This window comes from Muscardinus avellanarius (assembly GCF_963383645.1).
Source record: "Muscardinus avellanarius genome assembly, chromosome: 17".
Taxonomy (NCBI): Eukaryota; Metazoa; Chordata; class Mammalia; order Rodentia; family Gliridae; genus Muscardinus; species Muscardinus avellanarius.
The window spans coordinates 43,953,789-43,978,390 of record NC_137803.1 but is presented as its reverse complement, the minus strand read 5'-3'; the positions used below and the strand labels follow the sequence as shown (position 1 = coordinate 43,978,390).

The 24,602-nt window shown below is 43.8% G+C and overlaps 1 protein-coding gene across 1 annotated transcript; it reads left to right on the top strand.

The window, feature by feature from the left end:
* Positions 1-665: 665 nt before the first annotated feature.
* RNF125 (ring finger protein 125) lies at positions 666-21,869 on the top strand (the record flags this gene model as incomplete). Its single annotated transcript, XM_080714276.1, has 6 exons — positions 666-823; positions 13,345-13,498; positions 15,087-15,181; positions 17,308-17,398; positions 19,220-19,327; positions 21,783-21,869. 6 exons carry the CDS (start codon positions 666-668, stop codon positions 21,867-21,869), a joined length of 693 nt encoding a protein of 230 aa, XP_080570402.1.
* Between the last annotated feature and the right edge of the window lie 2,733 nt (positions 21,870-24,602).

The window sequence follows — 24,602 nt, the reverse complement described above, 5'->3', positions numbered from 1 at the left end:
CTTGTTTCAAAATAAAGAATAATAATAGGGCCGGAGTATAGCTCGGAGGTAGAATGCCCCTGGGTTCAATCTCCAGTACCACACACATGCCAAAAAGGAGGAGGAGGAGGAGGAGGAGGAGGAGGAGGAGGAGGAGGAGGAGGAGGAGGAGGAGGAGGAGGAGGGATCCCAATTAAAGAAAACTAGAAAGCCTGTCTTGGAACTGAGATTAAAATTCGCATCTCGGGAACCCTTCCCACTACCCCACACTGCCTCTCCACCTAGGGAGCTGAAGTAGTGGTCATCTGTTGGGGGAGACCTCAATCGGTCAGAGGTCATCCTGCTGGTTCATGCTTATAACCTGAAGGCCTGATTGGATCGTCGCCTGTCAAGTGGTGTTCCCAGTTCGCATAAAGCAGGCCGGGGAGGGCACTCTGCGGAACTTGCGACAGTGCAGGGCGGCGAGCGGCCAGGCTGCGCCCGCCGGGCCTCGACCGCGCTTTGCTGGGGAGGGTTCAGCTTTCAGTTCTCGGGGGCCGAGACCGCGCCTGGCCGCCAGCAAGCGAGCGAGGCTGCGGAGCGGGCTGCACGGGCGGCTCCTCTTCCTCCCCCCCTCCTCCTCCCCCTCCTCCTCCCCTTCATCCTTCACCCTCCTCCCCGCCGCGGGCTCCCGAGCGGCCGCAGCGATGGGCTCGGTGCTGAGCAGCGACGGCGGCAAGTCTGCGGCCGCCGCCCCGCGGGCCCCGGGGCGCAGGGGGCCCCCCGAGCCGCTCGCCGCGTCTTTCGACTGCTCCGTGTGCCTGGAGGTGCTGCACCAGCCCGTCCGCACTCGCTGCGGCCACGTGTGAGTTGGGGTGCGAGGTGGGAGCCGGCGCTGGGGGCCCTGGGGAGCGGGCGAGCCCCAGGCCCCGCTCCCGCCGCGAGCCCAGGCGGGTTGGGGCTTGTTTTGTTTTGCTGGAGCTGAGCACGTGCTCGCGGACTCCCTGAGGCTGGCCTCTTGAGCAATCGAGGGGCTGTGCGAACGGTCCTGACCCCCCCCCCCCCATGTTCTTTTCTCAACAAGTCCACATCCCCAGACCCCTATGGGGTGGTCAAGTAGGGCTGCGCTGCGGAGGGACTTTCTGTTCTCCCTGAACCACGGATTAGGGTGTGGCTGGGGACCTGAACCTTAGCGCCGAGCCACAAAGTGTAGGAGGCTGCGGGCACCTGCTTACCGCAGGTTTGCTTTCCGCAAACCGAAAGTAGACGTAACAGAACCCCACTGGCTGCAGCCAGGCATGGTGGCCATGCCTGGAATCCCAGTACTTGAGAGACTGAGACCGGAGGATCACAGATTCCAGATTCCAGGCCAACCTCAGCAATTTAGCTGGATCCTAAAAAATAAATAAATAAATGGCTGACGGTGTAGCCCCGAGGTAGAATACCCCAGGTTTGAATTCCAAGTACCAAAATAATTAATAACATTAACAACAACAACACAAAGTAATAATGATGGTATGTTATTGAATTAAAACTTGCGCTTAGTGCAAAGCCTTGGTGGAAGTGTCTAAGAAAGGTGTTTAAGTCCCTATTTTCCTGGTGGCACATGTCTGTAATTCCAGCACTTGAGAGACTCTAACTGGAGGATCTTGCAGTTCCAGGCCAGCCTCAGCAACTTAATTTAGTGAGACCCTGTTTCATTTTATGGTGTTACTGGGGGTGGAACCCAGAGGCTTTCTACCACCGGGCTATACTCCCAGACCTTTTTTTTAATATTTTTTATTTGGAAACAGGGTCTCACTAAGTTGCTGAAAGCCTCACTAAGTAGCTGAGGCTGGCTTCGAACCCGTGCGATCCTCCTGTCTTAGCCTCCCAAGCGCGGGGATTACAAGCGTGCGTCACCATGCCCAGCTTGACCCTGTTTCATTTTAAATAAAGAATGGAAAATAGGGCTGGGGGTGAAGCCTGGAGGTAGAATGTTCCTAGGTTCAGTCCCCAGTACCCACACCCCCCCAAAAACGCCTTGGTTTCAATTTCCTGGACTAAAAATAAGTAAAAAGGGCAGGGGTGTGGCTGGTGTTGGAGGAAGGAGAGAATGGGTTCAAACCCCAGTACCCAAAAAAAAAAAAAAAAAAAAAAAAAAACCCACTATAGTTTACTGTTCACTGTGTTTCTGAATAACTTACCAATTACTTACTGGTGGGAGTTGGGCCTGTGGATTTGTGTTCACTGTTCACTTAGGATACTTTTTTGGGTGTGGATACCTGGATGTGAGTGCGCTGTATGTGTCTACACACGTGCATAGGTCAGCAGCGAAGCCCATTTCATGTTATTGCTGGTCCATGGACTAACTATAATATGATGAACCCAAACTGCAATTACCTGCATGGGCTTTCGGCTTGCCAGGAGTAAAGAAATGGCACAAATGCAAACGCACGAAATGTTTTTAAAAGGATGCAAGAGGTGCTGGCTGCTGTAGCCTAGTACCTGAGAGGTAGATCCGACCACTGCCACTGCCTGTAATGAGCCAGGGAGAAAACTGCTGCCCACGTATGTTTAAATAGATGCTCCGGGGCACTATTTTGTGGTTGTATTTTCAGGATCTGTTTTTTCTTAGCTTCCTACTTTAGCTCAAGAATTAAATTTACCTCCTTTCTACTCACTGCTGTTATTTCCCTGCTGGCTGAATGTAGCTCGTTGACACATATCTGAAGGACAATGTGAGAGCCAATGTGCTCCTGAGTAGCAGTATAAAATTTCTTGATTGGTGCAGGACAGTAACAACCTAAAGATAACTACATTTACATTCAGTCTTTAAGCCCGGCACAATGGCTCACACTTGTAATCCCAGTACTTGGGAGGCTGAGACAGGAGGATCGCAGGTTCATGGCCAGCCTCAGCAATTTAGCGAGGCTCTCAGCAACTTAGTGAGACCCTGCTTCAAAATAAAAATTAAATAGGATTGGGGTGTGGCTCAGAGGTAGAATGCCCCTGGGTTCAATCCTCCATACCACACACACACACACACACACACACACACACACACACACACAAATAATAATAATAATAATAATAATAATAATTTCTGAATAATAAATGAAAATTCTGTCTTTAAAACTAAAATGGCCTGGCATGGTGGCACACACTTGTAATCCTAGTATTATTTTGGAGGCTGAGACAGGATTGCAGGTTGGAGAACAGCCTCAACAAATAGTGAGACTATCATGAACCTAGCGAGACTCTTTCAAAATAAAAACAAAATAGGCTGGGGTGTAGTTTGGAGATAGAATGCCCCTGGGGTCAGTCCCCAGTGCCAGACACACACACACATGCGCACACACACACACACACACGCACGCACACACACGCACACACACACCTGAAAGGGGCAGCTTTGCTCTTAAAATCATCAGACTGGTGATTCTTTTCTGGGTTTGGATTATGAACACCATAACTTACTATTTCTAGTGTTCTTGTTTATACTAAAGAATAATATAAATTTGTAGAATGTACAATTTTTTGCTTAATGTTTTTCTTTGTTAAAGTGAACAGGAAACCAGAGACTAGAGAAACCGTCATGACACAGCGTAACAAGGGCCGGGCACGTTGTCCCTCCTCACTGCTCTTTGTTTTGACAAATCCATGCCCATTGTTCCGGCCGTGGCAGAATCTCCATTCTCCTCTTTTTGGCAAACTTACTTGGGCTCCTTCCACTTTGTAAATGTTAAGCAGAGTCCCTTCTGCACTGGAGACTGTGTTGTTAACACCATTTGTGCATTCTAAATGAATGACTATTTTCCATTGTACTTGAGTTGCAAAATGAAGAAATAAAAATGAAATTTCTTTATTTTTCAGTACTGAAGTTAGATTTCCAAATTGTTTTGTTTGGTTTTGAAATGGTCTGGCTAGGTTTCTGACAGCCTCAATAGGCTGCTGAGGTTGGCCTCGAACCTGCAATCCTCCTGTCTCAGCCTCCCAAGTACTGGGATTACAAACATGTGCTGCCACACCAGCTGAGATTTCCAAATTTATTTTAATTTTAATTAATTAATCTATTTATTTGTTTATTTTTTTATTGCATTACTGAGGATTGAACCCAGGGGCATTCTACCTCTGAGCTACATCTCCAGCCCTACTTAATTTTATTTTTTTAATTTTTTGCGGTATTGGAGATGAAACCAAGGGGCATTCTACCTCTGAGCTATGCCCTCAGCCCTAATTTAATTCTTTATTTTGAAACGGGGTCTCACTGAGTTGCAAAGGGCCTCACTAAGTAGCTGAGGCTGTCCAAGAACCGCGATCCTCCTGTCTCAGCCTACCAAATGCTGGTATTACAAGCGTGTGCCACCACGCCACGCTTTTTATTTTTTACTTAGAAACAGGGTTTCACTTGGTTGTATAGGGCCTCACTAAGTAGCTGAGACTGGCTTTGAACCTGTGATCCTCCTGTCTCAGCCTCCCAAGTACTGGGATTACAAGGGTGTGCCACCAAGCCAGGCTTTCCAAATTTATTGACCGAGGTTGTTTATGCTGATTTTTGTTTAAAAACCCATTTTAAGTTTAACAGGTATAATAATGACTATACCCTGAATGAGATCCATGTGGTACTTTATAAGTTATACTGGGATAGCCAGGTGTGGTACCGCATGTTTGTAATCCCAGTATTTGGAAAGCTGAGACAGGAGGATTTTGTGTTTGCGGCCAGTGTCAGCAACTTAATGAGAGCCTCTGTAACTTAGTGAGACCCTATTTCCAAATAAAAATAAAATAAATTAAGCTGGGCGTGGTGACGCATGCTTGTAATCCCAGCATTTGGGAGGCTGAGACTGAAGAATCGTGGTTCGCGGACAGCCTCAGCTACTTAGTGAGGCCCTCTGCAACTCAGTGAGACCCTGTTTCAAAATAAAGAATAAAAAATAGGGCAGGGGGGTGTAGCTTGGAGGTTAAATGCCCCTGGGTTCCATCCCCAGACCCGCAAAAAATAAATAAATAAAAATATAAATAAATAAATAAATAAAATAGGTTTGGGTGTAGCTTGGAGGTTCCATCCCAAGTACCACAAACACACACACACACACACACAAAGTGTAAAAGGTCTTCACAATAAAGGCTGAGAGCTAGGACTGAAGCTTCCACTCACCATGCAGGAGACCTAGGATTTGACCCCAGCACTTCAAATAAATACATAGGCTCAAAATGGTGGTTTCTATTTCCTTCAGTCGTTTCACAAACAACACACACACACACACACACACACACACACACACACAACGTAGCATTTCTTATTTCTAAATTTTTTTTAAGCAAACTGGGCCACAAAAGGTATATCTTTGACATTTTCAAAATGTCTCAGATAGCTTTACTTTTAGCATTGCTCCTTTTCCCTTAGAAGACTTTTCTTTGTCCTTGTGGCACTGGGGATTGAATCCAGGGGCATTCTACCTCCAACCTACGCCCCAGCCCTATTTTTTATTCTTTATTTTGATTAATTTGCAGAGTGCTTTACTAAGCACCTGAGGCTGGCCATGAACCTAGATCTTCTTGTCTCAGCTTCCTAAGCACTGATTACAAGAGCAACACCACACCTGGCTCTGGCTCCTTAGTAGACTTTAAGAAGTTTTATTTTAATGTTTTATATTTTCCTATTGACTTTGTTCATACCACTGTATTAGTAGTAAAAATAGATTTCAGAGAAAAGGCTTCTTACCTTTGCTTTTTTTTGGTACTGGGAGTTGAATTTAGGGGCATTCTACCCCTATAAACCACACACCCTTAGTCCGATTTTTTACATTTATTTTGAAACAGGGTCTCACTAAGTTGCGAAGTCGGCCTCAAACCTGCACTCCTCCTGTTTCAGCCTTCCAAGTACTGGGATTGCAGATGTGCACCACCACTGGGCAGCTTCTTACTTTGTATCTTCTTTGCATGAGCTGGGGGAAAAGGGTAGAGATAAATTGAAGATGCATGCTTTGAAATCTAAAGGAATTTGATTTACGTCTGTGTGTATGGGGGGGTAATGGGGATTGAACCCAAAGGTACTCTGCTTTCAAGCTACACCCTCAGACTAATTTTTCTTTCAGTACTGGGGCTGGAACCCAGGGGCATTCTACCTTACAGCTATACCCCCAGCCCTATTTTTTTATTCTTTATATTGAAACAGGGCCTCACTGAGTTGCAAAGGACCTCACTAAGTAGTTGAGGCTGGCCGCGAACCCCCAGATCATCCTGTCTCAGCCTCCAAAATGCTGGGATTATAAGCGTGCACCACCATGCCTGGCTCCCAGCCCAGCTTTACTTACTTCTTATTTTTTTGGAAACAGGGTCTCATGCTTCTTGGTAAGGCTGTCCTGGAACTTGTGTTCTCCTGTCTCAGCCTTCCAAGTATAGGGATTACAGGCATGTGCCACCATACCTGGCTAGGAATTTGATTTATAGTTAAAAGAAACATTCAAAGGAATTTGTTATAAGATTGGATATGGTGGAAACAAGGAAGAAAACTGTCAGAGACAACTCCCTGCTTTTATTTTTTTATTTTTTTTATTTTTTGGTGGAACGGGTGGAACCCAGAGGCTTTCTACCTCCGGGCTATACTCCCAGACCTATTTTATATTTTATCTGGAAACAGGGTCTCATTAAGTTGCTGAGAGCCTCACTAAGTAGCTGAGGCTGGCTTCGAACCTGTGTGATCCTCCTGTCTCAGCCTCCCAAGCGCGGGGATTACAAGCGTGCGCCACCACGCCTGGCACTCCCTAGTTTTAAATGTGCGGGACTGAGAAAGTGTTATGGTCAGAAGATAGATAACTCATGAATGGGCCTGTTAAGCATTTAATAATCTGATAAAAAATATTTTAAAGGAAATAACCTAACGACCCCAGAGAGTAGGTTTAGGGAAAAGAATAGAGTCTGAAGACGTTACCTAAAAACGGCCTGAGAGCCAGGCGTGCTCGCACAGGCCTGCATTTAGGAGGCTGAGACAGGAGGACCACAGGCTCAAAGTTAACCTCAGCAGCCTGGCGAGGCTCTCAGCAACCTAGCGAGTGGGCTGAGGTGTAGCTTGGGGGTGGCATGCCTGTGGGTTCAATCCCCAGTAAACACACACACACACACGCACGCACGCACGCACACACACACTCGCCCAAGGTTGAGAGTGCGCCTGTGAGAGGCGAGCCCTAACTGGGGCATTCTGTATGGCAGGAGGAGCCCCATCTCCAGTGAGCTCCGTGGACGTGCCTGCTCTAAGCCATCTACTGTGCCTAATTTTGCTTAAATGAAGCTCTGTCGAGGATAATTCCGAAATGCTTTCAGCTAAGTGGATTAAAACATTCCATTTGTGGTCAGGTTTGAGCAGTAAACCTGCCCAAATTGGTGGTTCTCAAAGTGGAGTCTGAGAGTCTTCCTGGTGAGTTTTAGACTGATCCAGAAATATCCACCAATATGTTTGTTTTTTTCTTCTATTTGCAATGCTAGCGATGGAACCCAGGGCCTCGAGGATGCTAGGCAAGCACCCCGCCACTGGGCTCCTCCCCCAGCCCCAGTGCTTTTAGTTGTACAGGAGTTGTATGGTCATCAATACTTTAAATCTAAGGCTAAAGCTTCTTGTTCTGTAATCCATTATAAATGTTTAATTAATTTTTTTGTATTGGGGATTGAACCTAGTGGCATTCTACTTCCAAGCTGTGCCCCCAACCCAATTTTATTTCTTTATTTGAAAACAGAGTCTCATTAGATTTCTGAGAGCCTCCCTATGTTGCCGAGACTGGCTTTGAACCTGCGATCCTCCTGTCTCAGCCTCCCAAGTCCTGGGATTATATGTATATGCCATACTTGGCTAAATGTTTAATTAATTAATTTATTTATTTATTTTCTTTATATTTTTGTGGTACTGGGGATGGAACTCCGGGGCATTCTACCTCCAAGCTACACCCCCCAGCCCAATTTTTTATTCTTTATTTTGAAATAGGGTCTCACTGAGTTGCAAAGGGCCTCAGTAGCTGAGGCTGTCTGTGAACCCGGATCCTCTTGTCACACCCTCCCAAATACTGGGATTACAAGCATGTACCACCATGCCCAGCATTAAATGTTTAATTTATAATGAAAAAAAAAGGATGGTGCATGCCTGTACCATGGTGTACTTGGAAGGCTCAGACAGGAGGATCACAGGTTCAACACCAGCTTCGGCAATTTAACAACACTCTTGGCAACCTAGCAAGACCTTATTTCAAAATAAAAAGGGCTGGAGGCGTAGCTTAGAGATAGAATATTCCTGTTTTCAACCTTGAGTACTTCAAAAATAGTAATAAATAAATAAATATAAATATTTAATTTAGCCTATTTAGATAGTAGTCCCACGATGGTTTTATTTATTTATTTATTTATTTATTTATTTATTTATTTATTTTTGCGGTACTAGGGATGGAACCCAGGGGCATTCTACCTGCGAGCTACACCCCCGGCCCTATTTTTTATTTTTGAACCAGGGTTTTACTGAATTGCAAAGGGCCTCACTAAGTAGTAGCTGAGGCTGTCCTTGAACCACGATCCTCCTGTCTCAGCTTCCCAAATGCTGGGATTACAAGCTTGGGCCACCACTCCTGGCTCTCCGTGATGGTTTTAGAACCCCATTAGTCACTCCATTTATAAGGCCACTCGTCTGTGCGTGTGCTGGAGAAAACTTCAGAGATCTAATGAAGCTGGTCCACAGATGGCTCCTCTGGTCGGTACACACAGCAGCATTACTGTTGTCGTCGGCAAATTAAAAATTACTGACCTTTTTGGGTTCTGCTTCAGATTTACTGAATAGGATGTGCATTTTAACAAAATCCCTGTGTGATTTTGATCTGTGTGTGTGTGTGTGTGTGTGTGTGTGTGTGTGTGTGTGTGTGTTGGAAGCAGTGATGGGAATTATACCTCAGGGTATTCTACCTGTGAATTACAAGTTGTGGAGGCTGGCTTTGAACCTGCAATCCTCTGTTCTCAGCACTGCAGGTATTACAGGTGTGTACCACCATGCCTGGCAAGAAAGGGAGAAAGAAGCCCAAACCATAAGCAGACGCAGCCTTACATGATCCTATTTAATGTATAGTAAGGGGAGCCAGTGTTTGAGGGTTATAGAAAGGCACTGTTCTAAGATTTTAGGGCAAATGAAATAAAATTGTTTTAAAGGGTACAATTTAATAATCAATAATAATATTATTTTCTTTTTTGCATGCGGTACTGGGGACGGAACCCAAGGGCATTTTACCCCCAAGTTACACACCAGCCTGATTTTATTATTTTTTATTTTGAAACAGGGTTTCACTAAGTTACAGAAGACTTCACTGAATTGCTGAGGCTGGCTGAGAACCTGCTGTCCTCCTGTCTCAGCCTCCCAAGTATTGGGATTACAAGAGCCCCATCACTCTCAGCTATAAATGTTTTTGTTTTGTTTTGTTTATAGTACTGGGGATGGAACCCAGTGCTATTCTATGCCCAGGCTACACACCCAGCCCTATTTTTTTTTATTCTTTACTTTGAAACATAGTCTTACTGAGTTGCAAAGGGCCTAAGTAGCTGAGGGTGTCCTGGAACTGGATCCTCCTGTCTCAGCCTCCCAAATGCTGGGATTACAAGTGTGTGCCACCATGCCCAGCGAGGGTAAAATTTTAAATCAACACTTATGTGGACAGAGAAACACAGAGGCAGTTTTTGGTGACAGAAAGACTTCCAGGCTAGATTTTGAGTGCAACCCATTGAATGCATAAAGACATCAAAAGGGCCGGGCGTGGTGGCGCACGCTTGTAATCCCCGCGCTTGGGAGGCTGAGACAAGAGGATCGCACAGGTTCGAAGCCAGCCTCAGCTGTTTAGTGAGGCTCTTAGCAACTAGTGAGACCCTGTTTCCAAATAAAATAGAAAATAGGTCTGGGAGTATAGCCCGGAGGTAGAAAGCCTCTGGGTTCCACCTCCAGTACCACTAAAAAAAAAAAAAAAAAAAAAAGACATCAAAAGGAAGCTTGAAGGCTGCTCTTGGTAGGAGGGCTGACCTCCAAGAATAGGTGTACTTGGGCCTGTCCAGTATCACTCATTGATGGAGAAGGGGAATGGTGTTCTGTGTGTGTGTGTGTGTGTGTGTGTGTGTGTGTGTGTATGTGTGTGTGTGTGTGTCCAACATACATGAAACATTTTAGCTTGAGGATGACAGTAACAACACCTTTGTTCTGTGTCCTTCTTCACTCTTACCAAGACAGCTCTAGATTTTCATTCAGCTTCATATTGACATGTTCACAGTGAGGCAGCTGTCTTTGTGTAAGTGATTAGACCTGTAACCCCAGCTACTCATGACTCCAGAGACTGATGCACACCTACAATCCCAGTACTGGGGAGGCTAAGACAGGAGGATCATAGATTTGAGGCAAACCTCAGCAATTTAGTGACCCTGCTTCAAAATAAAAAATAAGCCAGGTGTGTGGTGCACCTGTAATCCCAGTACTTGGGAGGCCTGATAGAAGGATCACAAGCTCAAGGGCAGCCTCAGCAAGTACTGACACTGCCATCAGCCTAACAAGACACTGTTTCCAAACAAAAAACTAAAACAGAGTTGGGTGTAGCCCAGGAGTAGAATGCCTCTGGGTTCTACCTGTAGTACTATCAAAACAAAAATAAAATAAAATAAAAATAAATTAAGGAGCTGGGCGTGGTGGCACATGCTTGTAATTCCAGCCCTTGGGAGGCTGAGACAGGGGGATCGCACAGGTTCGAAGCCAGCCTCAGCTACTTAGTGAGGCTCTCAGCAACTTAGTGAGACCCTGTTTCCAAATAAACTATTAAATAGGTCTCGAGTATAGATCGGAGGTAGCAAAGCCCATGGGTTCCAACCTCAGGACCACAATAAATAAATAATAAATAAATAAATAAATAAATAAAGGAGCCAGGCGTGGTGGCACACGCTTGTAATACCAGCATTTGGGAGGCTGAGACAGGAGAATCATGGTTCGTGGCCAACCTCTACTTAGTGAGGCCCTTTGCAATTCAGTGAGACCCTGTTTCAAAATAAAGAATAAAAAAATAGGACTGAGGGTGTAGCTTGGAGGTAGAAAGCCCCTGGGTTCCATCCCCTGGTACCACAAAAATAAAATTAATTAATTCATTAATTAAAGCTGGCAGTGTAGCTCAGGGGTAGAAGACCCCCTAGGTTCAATCCCTAGTACCAAAAAAGAAAAAAGAAGAAAACATGTTCCCAACAACCTGTTCCAGAACCACATTGAACCCAGGCATTCTACCTCTGCACTACACTCCCCTCCCAGCCCTTTTTAAAATTGGTTTTGAAGCAGGGTATCACTAGGTTGTTTATGGTCTTGCTGGGCTGCCAAGGCTGGTCTCACTAGATTGAGAGTCTCACTACTTGCTGAGTCTGTTGTCAAACTTGTGATCCTCCTGTTTCAGCCTCCCAAGTATTGGGATTACAGGCCTGCATTCACCATGGCTGGCTGGCTTGGATACTTATTTTGTCTCAGCATTAGGCCCCAGGAATTCTCTAAGGCACCTCCCTTTTATTTTGGGGGGGATTGAACCCAGGGGCATTGTACCTCTAAGTTATACCCCAGCCTTTGTTTTTTTGCATTACTAGGGATAGAACCCAGGGCATTCTACCTCCAAGCTCCACCCCTCACCCAATTTTTTTGTTTTTATCCTTTATTTTGAAACAGAGTCTCACTGAATTGAGAAGAGCCTCCCTAAGTAGTTGAGGCTGGCTGCAAACCTGGATCCTCCTGTCTCAGCCTCCCAAATGCTGGGATTATAAGTGTGTGCCACCATGCCTGGCTCCCCAGGCCTTTTACAATAACATTTATTTTGAAGCAGGGTCTCACTCAGTTGTGTAGGGCCTTGCTAAATTTCCAAGGGTGGCAGGCTGGCAAAGAGCCGGCAATCCTCCTGTTCCAGCCTCTGAAATGCTGGAATTTCAGTCATTAGACACCACGCCCAGCTTCCTCTTCTTTTTTCTTTCTTCTTTTTTTCTTCTTCTTCTTTTCTGGTACTGGGGATTGAACCCAGAGGCATTCTTCTACCTCTAAGCAACAACCCCAGACTTATTTTTTATTTTTAATTTGAAACAGGGTCTCAGCAGGTGATGAGCGTCTTACTGCTTCCTGAAGCTGACCTTGAGCCTGCCATCCTCCAGTCTCAGCCTCCCAGTGCTGGGATTACAGGTGTGTGCCGCCAAACCTCGCTCCCTTTCTTTGGAAAATTCATTTACACTTAGTTTTACTTTATCAGATTGATACATAAGTCCGCCCAGCATCCTCAGCGGCCTTCGTCCTTTTCCTGTTCCCTTCCCATACTTTGCTGGCCTCTCATTGTAGGGGAATTTTGGCTAACCACTTAATTTAAGGAAACAGAAAGGAGTTCATAAAATAATTTTTTATGTGTGAGGTAACTAAATTTCCATCTGGGCCAGGCATAGTGACACATGTCTGTAATCTCAGTACTTAGGAGGCTGAAACAGCCTGGTTTTATTGTTATTGTTATTGTTGTTATTATTTTATTTTTAAACTGGGTCTCATTGGGTTAACGACAATCTCACTACTTGCTGAGGCTCGCCTTGATCCTATGATCCTTCTGTCTCAGACTCCCAAGTACTGCAATTAACCATGGCGGCCAGGCTCTTTGATCTTGTTTGTGCGTCCCACACAGTGAGGCTCAAGCTGGAGTGGCATTCATATCCCTCCCCCTCCTCCCCCTCCTCCTCTTCCCCCCCTCCTCCTCCCCCTCCCCCTCCTCCTACCCCTCCTTCTCCTCCTTCTTCTTTTTTGTAGTATTGGAGATTGAACCCAGGGGACTTCTATCTTTGAGCTACACCCTTAAAATAAATTTTTTCTAAGTTACGTAGGGCCTCACTAAGTTGCTGAAGCTGGCCTTGAACTTGCAATCTTCCAATAAGTCAAAGCCAGCCTCAGCAACTTGGTGAGGATCTAAGCAATTTAGTAAGACCGTTTCTTAATAAAAAATAAAAAGGGTGGGATTCTTCCCAAACACTGGGATCACAAGCATGTATCTTCACACTTGGCTTTATATGGCATTCTTAAATTTTAAAAAGTTGCTTGTAATTCCCACGCTTGGGAGGCGGAGACAGGAGGATCGCGCAGGTTCGAAGCCAGCCGAGCTGGCTTAAGAGACCTGTTTCCAAATAAAAAGTATAAAATAGGTCTGGGAGTGTAGCCCGGAGGTAGAAGGGCTTCCAGGAGCCTCAGTACCACCAAAAAATAATAAATAAATAAATAAATAAATAAATAAATTTGGTAGTAGGTTCATAGTGTGCACGGTGTCATAAATTACACTGTGCATGAACACAGGGTGGAGGCTCCTTTATTTCTTCTGAGGAAAGTGATGTACTCTTGTTTGTTCTGGGTAGATTCTGCCGTTCCTGTATTGCTACCTGTCTGAAGAACAGTAAGTGGACGTGTCCATATTGCCGGGCACACCTTCCTTCAGAAGGAGTTCCGGCTACAGACGTGGCCAAAAGGATGCAAACTGAGTCCAAGAACTGCACCGAGTGTGGCGCCCTGGTACGTGACTCTCCCATGCTCATGGCGAGGGCTTAGGAGCCTGAGGAAATTGGCCTATCTGTGCTTCTGACCCCATCCTACCACCTTTTGCATGTGTGTGGAGGGGTTGAGGGGTGCTGGGCTTGAACCCAGCACGTTCTATTTGAGCCCCCGCCCCCCAGCACTTTTATATTTTTAGTACTGAAACAGGATCTCGCAGGTTGCTGACAGTCTTGCCGCATCGCTGAAGCTGTCCTCGAAACTGCGATCCTCCTATTTTGGCCTCCCAAATCTGGAGATTACATGTGTGCGCCACCTCACCCGGCTTCAGCATTTTCTATTTGAAACTTGAACTTTTGTTAAATAAAAGAGAGAGAAAACACAGAAAACAATTTAGTCTATGTACATAGCTGCTCCCTGCCTCTCTACCGTAGGGAAACTGGGGGTTTGCTGGGGCATTGGTGGGGCTGGGCAGCTTCTCTGTAGCCACAGGACCCACAGGAATAACTCCTTGTAGTGGCAGGAAGCCCCTGGTGCCAGCCTGCCCGGCGGCTCAGCTCCTGGGCTCCCACAGGTGACGGGCTCCCCTGAGCTGGCTGAGTGGCTGTCCCTTGGCAGGGCCGCCTCCCTCCTTACCGCAGGCAGCTTTGTGTCTGCTCTCCACAGGTCAGTCAACTCATCTGTCCGTACGTAGTCCCAGATTGCTCATTTTCCTGAAGAATGCTTATCTTTGTTGAACAAGGAATGCAAAGAGAAAGGAATTTTTATTAACAAAAGTAGCAGCACAAAGATTAGAAAACCTTAAAGTTGCAAAGTTGGTTGTTAAAAGTGGTAAACACATCTCCTTAAGACAACCAACTAGACCAGGCCTAATTGATATGTTTTGGATGGTTTTACTTTGCCTTTTGTTAAACAATCATAGCCATTTCCTTGACACGGTACATTTCATGTTTGAGGCTGAACTTCCGTAGCTAGGGCAAAAAGAAGCACAATGGGCCGGCCACCGCACAGCTGTGCAGGGCTTCCTTTAGTACAAGATCTTATCAGGGTCCTAATGACACATCGATTGAGTGTGTTATGTTAGCAACAGATCCCTCGTGGTTAGTACCTCTGAATGTGTATCTGTAAGAACATGTCCTCTTTATTCTGCATTGATACAAATGGATGCCGTTTGTGTTTGCTCTTAATGGAGCCATTAAGTACATACTGTGTACGGAATTCATGTAATACTCTACTACTGAGTACGTTGGAAAGCTATGGTATTTATATATTTGCCTAAGGCACAGGGTTTCTTTCCTTTTTTCTTGGGGTGTAATAGAGGCAGAACCCAGAGGCATTTTACTCCTGAGCTATATCCCAGTCCTATTTATGTCTGTCTGTATTTATGTATGTATATATTTTATGGTACTGAGGATTGGACCCAGAGGCATTCTACCCCTGAGCTACACCTGCAGCCCGTTTTATTTCTTTTTTGAAATAGGGCCTCACTAAATTGCAAGGCTGGCTGCAAACCTGCAATACTCTTGTCTCAGCCTCCCAAGTAATGGGATGATGGGTGTGTGTCACTATGACCAGCTAGTGAACTTGTTTCCAATTTGCTTTTGACTAGGTTTGCCTCAGTGAAATGAGGGCACACATAAGAACTTGCCAGAAGTACATTGATAAGTATGGACCACTGCAAGAACTTGAGGACCCAGCATCAAGGTGGGTTTTCATACTCTGCAATTTAATGCTAAATTGGATATGTTTAGAAAGGACTTAATGGGCTGAAAGTTTAAAATTTTTTATTACAAAAGTATTTTTATAGTTATGTTTTGGGTCTTAGCCATAATACTTGGTACTGGTAATTATTTGCTAATTGCAATCACTTTCAAAGAATTTTGTTCTACTTTATTTCTTATTCTTATTTTATTATTTATTTATTTATTTATTTATTTATTTATTTATGGTACTGGGGATAGAACCCAGGGGCATTCTACCTCTGAGCTACACCCCCTGCCCTATTTTTTTATTTTTTATTTTGAAACAGGGTCTAACTGAGTTGCGAAGGGCCTCACTAAGTAGCTGAGGCTGTCTGCGAGCCGTGATCCTCTGGTCTTCGCTTTCCAAATGCTGGGACTACAAGCGTGCGCCACCATGCCTGGCTATGTTCTCTCTACTTTAAAAATTGCATGGGAGCCGGACATGGTGGCCCATGCTTGTAATCCTAGTACTTGAGAAGCTGAGACAGGAGTATCACAAGTTCTTGGCCAGCTTCAGCAACTTATGAGGCCCTCCACAATTTAGCAAGACTGTTTCAAAATAAAAAATAGAATAGGACTGGGGTCATAGCTCAGAGGTAAAGTGCCCCTGAGTTCAGTTCCCAGCACCACACACACACACACACACACACACACACACACACACACACACACAGCATGGGGACTCAGGAATGGTAGTTTATGCCTGTAATTCCAGTACTTGGGAGGTTGAGACAGGAAGATGACAGGTTCAGAGCCAGCCTCAGCAACAGGAGGCTCTTTGAAACCTAATGAAAATCTGCCTCAAAATAAACATTAAAATAAACTGGGCATCGCCGAGCAAGGTGGCACACGCCTGTTATCCCAGTACTTGGGAAGCTGTTTGCGGCCAGCCTCAGCTACTTAGGCCCTCCACAATTTAGTGAGACACTGTTTCAAAACAGAGAATTAAAAAATAGGGCTGAGAGTGTAGCTCAGAGGTAGAATGGCCACGGGTTCCATCTCAGTATAACACACACACACACACACACACACACACACACACACACACACACACAATTTTAAAATAGAGCTGGGAGTGTAGCTCGGAGGTAGAATGCCCCTGGGTTCAATACCTAGTATCACAGGGGGAAAATTTTGTAAGGTTATACACTGGGGCAACTTCTCCAGTAAGTTTGTATTAAGGAAGACCCAAAAATACAGTGCAGAACTGTTCAATTTCTGCTGGGGTGTGTTTTGGTCAATAGATTTCTGGGGTGGACTGTGCTTGAAGGATTATTCATCTTTCTTCTCCCCTCACTGCCCAGTTTTCCAGCCGATTCCCTTGCGTTTTGCTTGTTCCTCTTTTTTTTTCCCATGGGGAAGAGGAGGAATGGGATTCTGGGGATTGAACCCTGGGGCATTCTGCCTCTGAGTTATACCCCCAGCCTTAATTCGTTTTTTATTTGGAAACAGGGTCTCTGAGGTTGCTGAGATCTCGCTAAGTTGCTGATACTGGTCTTGAACCTGTGATCCTCCTGTCTCCGTCTCCCAAGTACTGAGATTATAGTCATGGGCCACCATGCCTGGCTAAAGTACTTTAAATGTTTTATATCTGTTTCTCTGCTCTGTCCCTGTTAGAATGTACTACATTTTTCTTGGGAAAAAATGTATCAACCACCACCATTATCAGGGTAGGAAAATAGATTCAAATCAGAAGAGCTTGTTAGATAATAGATCCAGTCACATTGCTTTTAATATCCAGTGAGGTGACTGTTTTCTAGCTGCCAATGATTTCTTTCTTTTTTTCTTTCTTTCTTTCTTTCTTTTCTTTTTTTTTTTTTTTTTTTTTTTTTTTTTTTTTTTTGGTGGTGGTACTGGGATTCCTGGAAGCCCTTCTACCTCCAGGCTACACTCCCAGACCTATTTTATTTTTCGAAACAGGGTCTCTTAAGCCAGTGAGGCTGGCTTCGAACTTGCGCGATCCTGCTGTATCCGCCTCCCAAGCATGGGGATTACAGGCATGCGCCACCACGCCTGGCGTTAGCTGCCAATGGTTTTAGTAATGGTTTTAGTAATGGTTTTAATTCTGCTAATGTTTGCCATTTCCAGGTGTGTGTGTCCATTTTGTCAGAGGGAACTGGATGAAGACAGCTTGCTGGATCATTGTGTAGCTCATCACAGATCAGAAAGGAGACCTGTGGTGAGGATTTTGTTACTATGCATCAGAGTACTGTCTAGACTGAGAAAAACCATTTAATAGATCATCATCTCCTCCTTCTCCTCCTCTCCCTCCCTCTCCGCCTCCCCCTCCTCCTCCTCCTTTCTCTTTTTTCTTCTTCTTTTGGAGTACTGGGGAACCTAGGGACATTCTACCTCCGAGCTACACCCCCAGCCCTATTTTTTGTTTTTTATTTTGAAACAGGGTCTCACTGAGCTGCAAACGGCCTCACTAAGTAGCTGATGCTGTTGCAAACCTCAGTCCTCCTATCTCAGTCTCCCAAATGCTGGGATTACAAGCCATCACTCTGGGCTTCCAGTTTACTTTTTAATTTTGAAACAAGGTCTCATTAAGTTGCTGAGAGCCTTGCTAAATTGCTAAAGCTGCCTATTTTGTTGTTGGTGGTTTGGGGTTTTTTTTTTTTGTGTGTGTGTGTGTGTGTGTGTGTGTGTGTGTGGTACTGGAGGTAGAACCCAGAGGCTTTCTACCTCTGGGCTATACTCCCAGACCTATTTTATATTTTATTTGGAAACAGGGTCGCACTAAGTTGCTGAGAGCCTCACTAAGTAGCTGAGGCTGGCTTCGAACCTGTGCAATCCTCTAGTCTCAGCTTCCCAAGCACTGGGATTACAAGCATGCACCACCACGCCCGGTTTGAAGCTGCTTGACTTTGAACCTGTGATCTTTCTGTCTCAGCTTGCCAGGTAGTGAAATTATAGGCATTTGCTACCACCACCAGCTAGCATTTTACTAGCTTTTTAAAAAAAAATGATTAAGCCAGATGTGGTGGTGCACACTTGTAATCCAGTATTTAAGAGGCTGAGACAGGAAGATTAAAGGTTCACCACCAGCCTCAGAAACTTAGTGAGGCCCTCTACAACTTAGTGAGACACTGTTTCAAAATAAAAGGACAGCTGGGCACAGTGGTGCATGCTGGTAATCCTAATACTTGGGAGACTGAGACAGGAGGATCACAGGTTCTAAGCCAGCATTGGCAATTTAGCGAGGCTCTCAGCAACCTACTGAGACCCAGTTTCCAAATAAGATATATATATATATATATATATATATATATATATATATATATATATATATATGTGAAGTTGAGCTGGGGGTATAGTTTGGAGATAGGCTATCTCTGGGTTCAATCCCTAGTACCAAATAAATAAAAAAATAAAATAGGGCTTTGGGCTATAGTTCAGAGATAAAATAACTCTGAGTTCTTTCCTCAGGGACAGACGGACAGACACACACAAAAAATACATATATATATATATATATGATAAAAATGACACATATTATTAAGAATGATGATTCTCATATCAAATCCTCTGAAGACTTTATTTTTTCTCCCTTTTTTTTTTTTTGGCGGTATGGAGGCTTAACCCCAGGGCCTCTCACACATGATACACAGTGCTCTGCCACTGGACTATATCCCCAGCCCTTTTTATTTTGAGTTGTCCCAACTGGCCTCCAACTTGTAATTCTCCTGCTTCAGCCTCCTGAGTAGCTGGGATAACAGATATGGGCCACAATGCCCAGCATACAAATCATCATTTTAAATTCTTTTATGGGCCGGGCGTGGTGGTGCACGCTTGTAATCCCTGCCCTTGGGAGGTGGAGACAGGAGGCTGGTTTGAAGCCAGCTTCCCTGGCTTAAGAGACCCTGTTTCAAAATAAAAATATAAAAAATGGGTCTGGGAGTGTAGCCCCGAGGAAGAAGGGTTTCCAGAAACCCCAGTACCACAAAAAAAAAAATTTTTTTTAATTCTTTTGTGAATTCTTGGTCTTGTTTCTTTCCAGCTCTGTCCGCTTTGTCGTTTAATACCTAATGAGAATCCAAGCAGCTTCAATGGCAGTTTAATAAGACATCTGCAAGTTAGTCATACTCTGTTTTATGATGATTTCATAGTAAGTACATTTCTTTTACATTATGTTTTTATGCTATGTGTTTTAGCCTAAATGAATAAAATTATAGAGGATAATTTATTTATAGCTAAGGTGTTCAGTATTAAGCAAGAAATCATGAATTTGGAGTTTGTTTTTGTCTTGTGGTACCAGGGATAGAACCCAGGGACATTCTACCTTTAAGCTACAACCCGAAACCTTTTTTTTTTATTAGTTTCAAAACAGGGTCTCGCTAAGTTGCCTAGGGTCTCATTAAATTGCTGAGGATGAGTTGATCTATGATCCTCCTGTCTCAGCCTCCCAAGTACTAGGATTACAGGAATATGCCACTGTGCTTGGCTGAAGTTAGAGTATTTTACAAATTTGACTAGTAGTATTAATGTAGTTTTTCCCTTGGAAAAAGTTATTTTCTTTCTGATGTAAACAACCATCCATTGTATAAACAGCCAGATTTAGCTTTTTTTTCATGTATTTTGTGGAGGGGTTACTGGGGATAGAACCCAGAGGCATTCTACCTCTGAGCTATACTCCCAGCATTATTTTATTTTTTGTTTTGATATAGGGTCTTGCTAGATTTGCTGAGAGTCACTAAGTTGTGGAGGTTGTTTTCAAATCTGCGATCCTCCTGTCTCTGCCTCCCAAGCGCGGGGATTACAAGCGTGTGCCACCACGCCCAGCAAGAGTTAGCTTTTAATTTATTTTAATTTTTATTCTAGTCCCTCCCTTTATTTAGTTATAATTTTTATGACATTGTGAACTTAAATAGCTGAGATGAAATCACATCAGAAATGAAATGTCTCAGAGTTCTGCACCCAGGTTCTGAATAACATTGAATATCGATAACCAATATGATATTATCAGGCTGCTAAGACAAGCTTTTAATTTAAATTTTATAAACATGAAATTAATTTTATTCAAAATTTTAAGCTTAAAATATTTATTACAAAAAGTTTCAGCCACTCATGGTAGCACACATGTATAATCCCAGTATTTAGGAGGCTGAAACAGGAGAATCTCAGATTCATTAAGCCTCAACAATTTAGTGAGACCCAGTTTTAACATAAAAAAATAACAAGGGTTTAGGAGTGTAACTGGAGAGGTGGGATACTCCTGGGTCCAACCTCCAGTGCCAAAAATTAAAAATATATATGTAAGCATAAAACTAGTGTTTATTTAAAAAAAAATGTGTGTGCACAATACTAAGGATGGAACCCATGGGCTTTCTACCTGGGAGCTATACTCCCAGCTCTATTTTATTATTTTATTTTGAAACAGCATCTCACTAAGTTGGAGATGGCCTCATAAAATTTTTGAGGCTGACTGTGAACCTGCAACCCTCCTGTCTCAGTCTCCTAAGTGCTGGGGTTACAAGTGTGCATCACCACATCCAGCTTTCAAAATCTTAAAATTATTAGAAAGCTGGGCGTTGTGGCGCACGCTTGTAATCCCAGCATTCGGGAGGCTGAGACAGGAGGATCTGGATTCACGGCCATCCTCAGCTACTTAATGAGGCCCTTGGCAACTCAGAGAGACCCTGTTTAAAAATAAAGAATAAAAAATAGCGCTGGGCGTGTAGCTCGGAGGTAGAATGCCCCTGGGTTCCATCCCCAGTACCAAAAAAAAAAAAAAAAAAAAATTTCTAGAAAAAAATTTCACCTGGGCCTGGTGGAACACACCTGTAGTCTCAGTACTTTGGGAGGCTGAGGATGGAAGGTTCAAAAGACTAGGGGATATGGCTTAGACGTAGAATGTCCTGGGTGCAGTCCTCAGTACCACCAAACAAACAAGCAAAACAAAAGCATTACATGACCCTCATCCTCCAATTTCTGAGATTTTTTTTTTTCAGTGTTGGGGATAGAACCCAGGGGCATTCTACATACAAGGTAACCCCCAGCCCTATTTTTTATTTTATTTTATTATTATTATTATTTTTTTTTTTTTTTTTTTTTTTTTTTTTTTTTGGTGGTGGTGGTACTAGGGTTCCTGGAAGCCCTTCTACCTCCGGGCTACACTCCCAGACCTATTTTTACTTTTTTTTTTTTTTTTTTGGAAACAGGGTCTCCTAAGCCAGAGCGATCTTCCTGTCTCTGCCTCCCAAGCATGGGGATTACAAGCGTGCACCACCACGCCCGGCTTATTCTTTATTTTGAAACAGGGTGTCACTGAGTTGCAAAGGGACTCACTAGTAGCTAAGGCTGTCCTCACACCGTGATCCTCCTACCTCAGCCTCCCAAGTGCTGGGATTACAAGCGTGCACCACCATGCTCGGCTTTTATTTTTTATTTTGAAACAGGGTCTCACTGAGTTGCAAAGGGCCTCACTAAGCAGCTGAGGCTGTTCGCGAATCACGATCCTCCTATCTCAGTCTTCCAAATGCTGGGATTACAAGCGCGCACCACCACGCCTGGCTTCTGAGACACTCTTGATTTCATATGTTACTATTTTTTCTTTATTATAGGATTTTAATATAATTGAGGAAACTCTTATCCGAAGAGTCTTAGACCGGTCACTTCTTGAATATGTGAATCACTCGAACACCACCTAATTTTATTCATAGGAAAGGGAAGGGACCATTCAATTGCACTGGGTAAGATGCTGGTGGAACATCGAGGGAGAATTTGTCAGTGTTTGATGGGAAAAACGCACAACCCAGTTATGTTTGTCCGTGCTTGGTGTATATATCTTATTCAGAAACTGTTTTAATTTTGATGTTTTAAATCTGTTTTTGTATTCTTGAGTTCCTTAGACATTTAACATGAGAAAATATTCTCCTTTGGTCACTACTGTCTGGAAGAAATACAGGCTGAGTATGTGGGTGGGGGATCTTGGTTTGCAAAGCGGATGAGATGGTGTACAAGGCTACAGAGTCACAACGGTCATCTGGGGTTAGGCAAAGTCATTCTTTGTTCTGTTTAAGAAGACGGACAGTGGAGCGACATGTGGCCATTCGGGAAGTGTGACCTCTGCTCCACTGCTGTTTCCTAATACCCAACAGAATAACATGAGTAATCTGATACGGGAGCAGGGACAAGAGACTTCAGAGTCAACAGAGTCCATTTAACTGAATGTATTATATAATACTTTAATGATCAATTTTGTGTTAGGATTGGATACTTAATTCCTTGACAGCCTCAGCTACTTAGGCCCTCCGCAATTCAGTGAGACCCTGTTTCAAAATAAAGAATAAAAAATAGGGTAGGGAGTGTAGCTCAGAGGTAGAATGCCCCTGAATTCCATCCCCAGACCTGCAAAAAAAAAAAAAATTTTTTTTTAATTAAATTAAAATAGGTGCACTAGGCAGGCCAGGCGTGCTGGCACACACCTGTAATCCTAGCACATGGGAAGCTGAGACTGGAGGGCTGTATATTCTAGACTAGCCTTAGCAACTTCATGAGACTCGGGACAGCCTAGGGAGACTCTGATTCAAAACAAAAAATAAAAATAGGGCTGAGGGTGTAGCTCAGAGGTAGAATGGCTCTGGGTTCCATCCCCTGTATCACACATACGCCCCAAAATAGTGGCATTATTTCAATATTTTTAGAACATTTTTATACTCTACTGCATCCCTTTTATCTGCATTTTGTCTTTGTTGTTCAAACAGTATACTTAGCTGCGCATGGCGGCGCACGCTTGTAATCCCAGCATTCGGGAAGCTGAGACCAGAGGATCGCGGTTCACAGACAGCCTCAGCTGCTTAGTGAGGCCTCTGCAACTCAGTGAGACCTGGTTTCAAAAATAAAAAGACTGAAAAATAGGGCTGAGGGTGTAGCTTGGAGGTAGAATGTCCCTGGGTTCCATCTCCAGTACTGCCAAAAAAAAAAAAATTATACTTAATATTTGCCATCATTCATCATTTGATGGCTGTATTTTTTTTTTTTTTATGCCTGTCTCTTTAAAGATACCTTCCACACATAGATTAGAATTGCAGCCTTCTTCCAGTACTGAGCACTGAGCCCAGGAGCATTCTTCCTCTGAGCTCCCCCCCCACCCCACCCCCGCTCTTTTTATGGTTTGTTTTGAGGCAGGGTCTTGTTAAGTTGCCCAGCCTGGCCTCTAACTTGCTACTTGGCCTCCAGAATATCTGAGTAATATTTCAATCTTGAAGGAAAGCAAGAAAGATTAGTGACATCATCCCCATGATGAAACATTATTAAATTTAGAGTTAGCTTTTTAATTGTAATTATTTATAAAATTCCTTGCTTCTTATTCATTAGTACAATTATAATTATGATTCCCCAAATTTTCTTTCTGTACTAGGAGTTAAACCAAGGCCCTTCAACCCCAGAGCTACACTTCCAGATTTTTTTGGATATATATATATATACACATATACATATACATGTACATATACATATACATATATACATATATATGTATATTTATTTGGGGTTTTTTTTTTTTTGTGTGTGTGTGTGTGTGTGGTACTAGGGATGGAACCCAGGGGCTTTTCTATCTCTGGGCTATACTTCCAGACCTATTTTATATTTTACTTGGAAACAGGATCTCACTAAGTAGCTGAGGCTGGCTTTAAACTTGTGTGATCCTCCTGTTTCAGCCTCCCAAGCGCTGGGATTACAACCATGAGCCACCATGCCCGGCTTGGTTTTTTATTTTTAAATAGGATCTCCCTAAATTGCTGAGGCTGGCCTCAAATCTGCAATCCTCCTGGCTCAAACTCCCAAGTACTGGGATTACAGGCATGTGCCACCATGCCCGGCTACTAATTTTTTTATCCTAAATTATCCCTATTTTGTGTGTGTGTGTGTGTGTGTGTGTGTGTGTGTGTGTGTGTGTTACTGGGGATGGAACACAGGGGCATTCTTCCTCTGAGCTATACCCCCTGCCCTATTTTTTATTCTTTATTTTGAAACAGGGTCTCACTAAATTGCAGAGGGCCTCACTAAGAGCTGAGGCTGTCCACAAACCCGGATCCTCCTATCTCAGCCTCCCAAATGCTGGGATTACAACCGTGCCACCACGCCCGGCACCTCTTGTGATAATTTTTGCCTCCAACAGGACAAATTAGGTGCTGGCCACCTGAATTATTTTGTGTTATAAATTATTTTGAGTTCTAAAATGACTAAGTGTAGATATTCATTGTTTTCCTGTGCCTTTAGCCTTTTAAAAGGACTTTGTAATGAATTGACTTAAAATGAAAAACAAGATTTGAAGCTGTTGCTAGCCAACCAAAGAGTTTTACTCTTTAACCAAGTGCCTCAGAGCACAACTTTTTGAAAGTTCTGTCAGGTAAAAACTGACACTTTATTCTTCTAAGCTA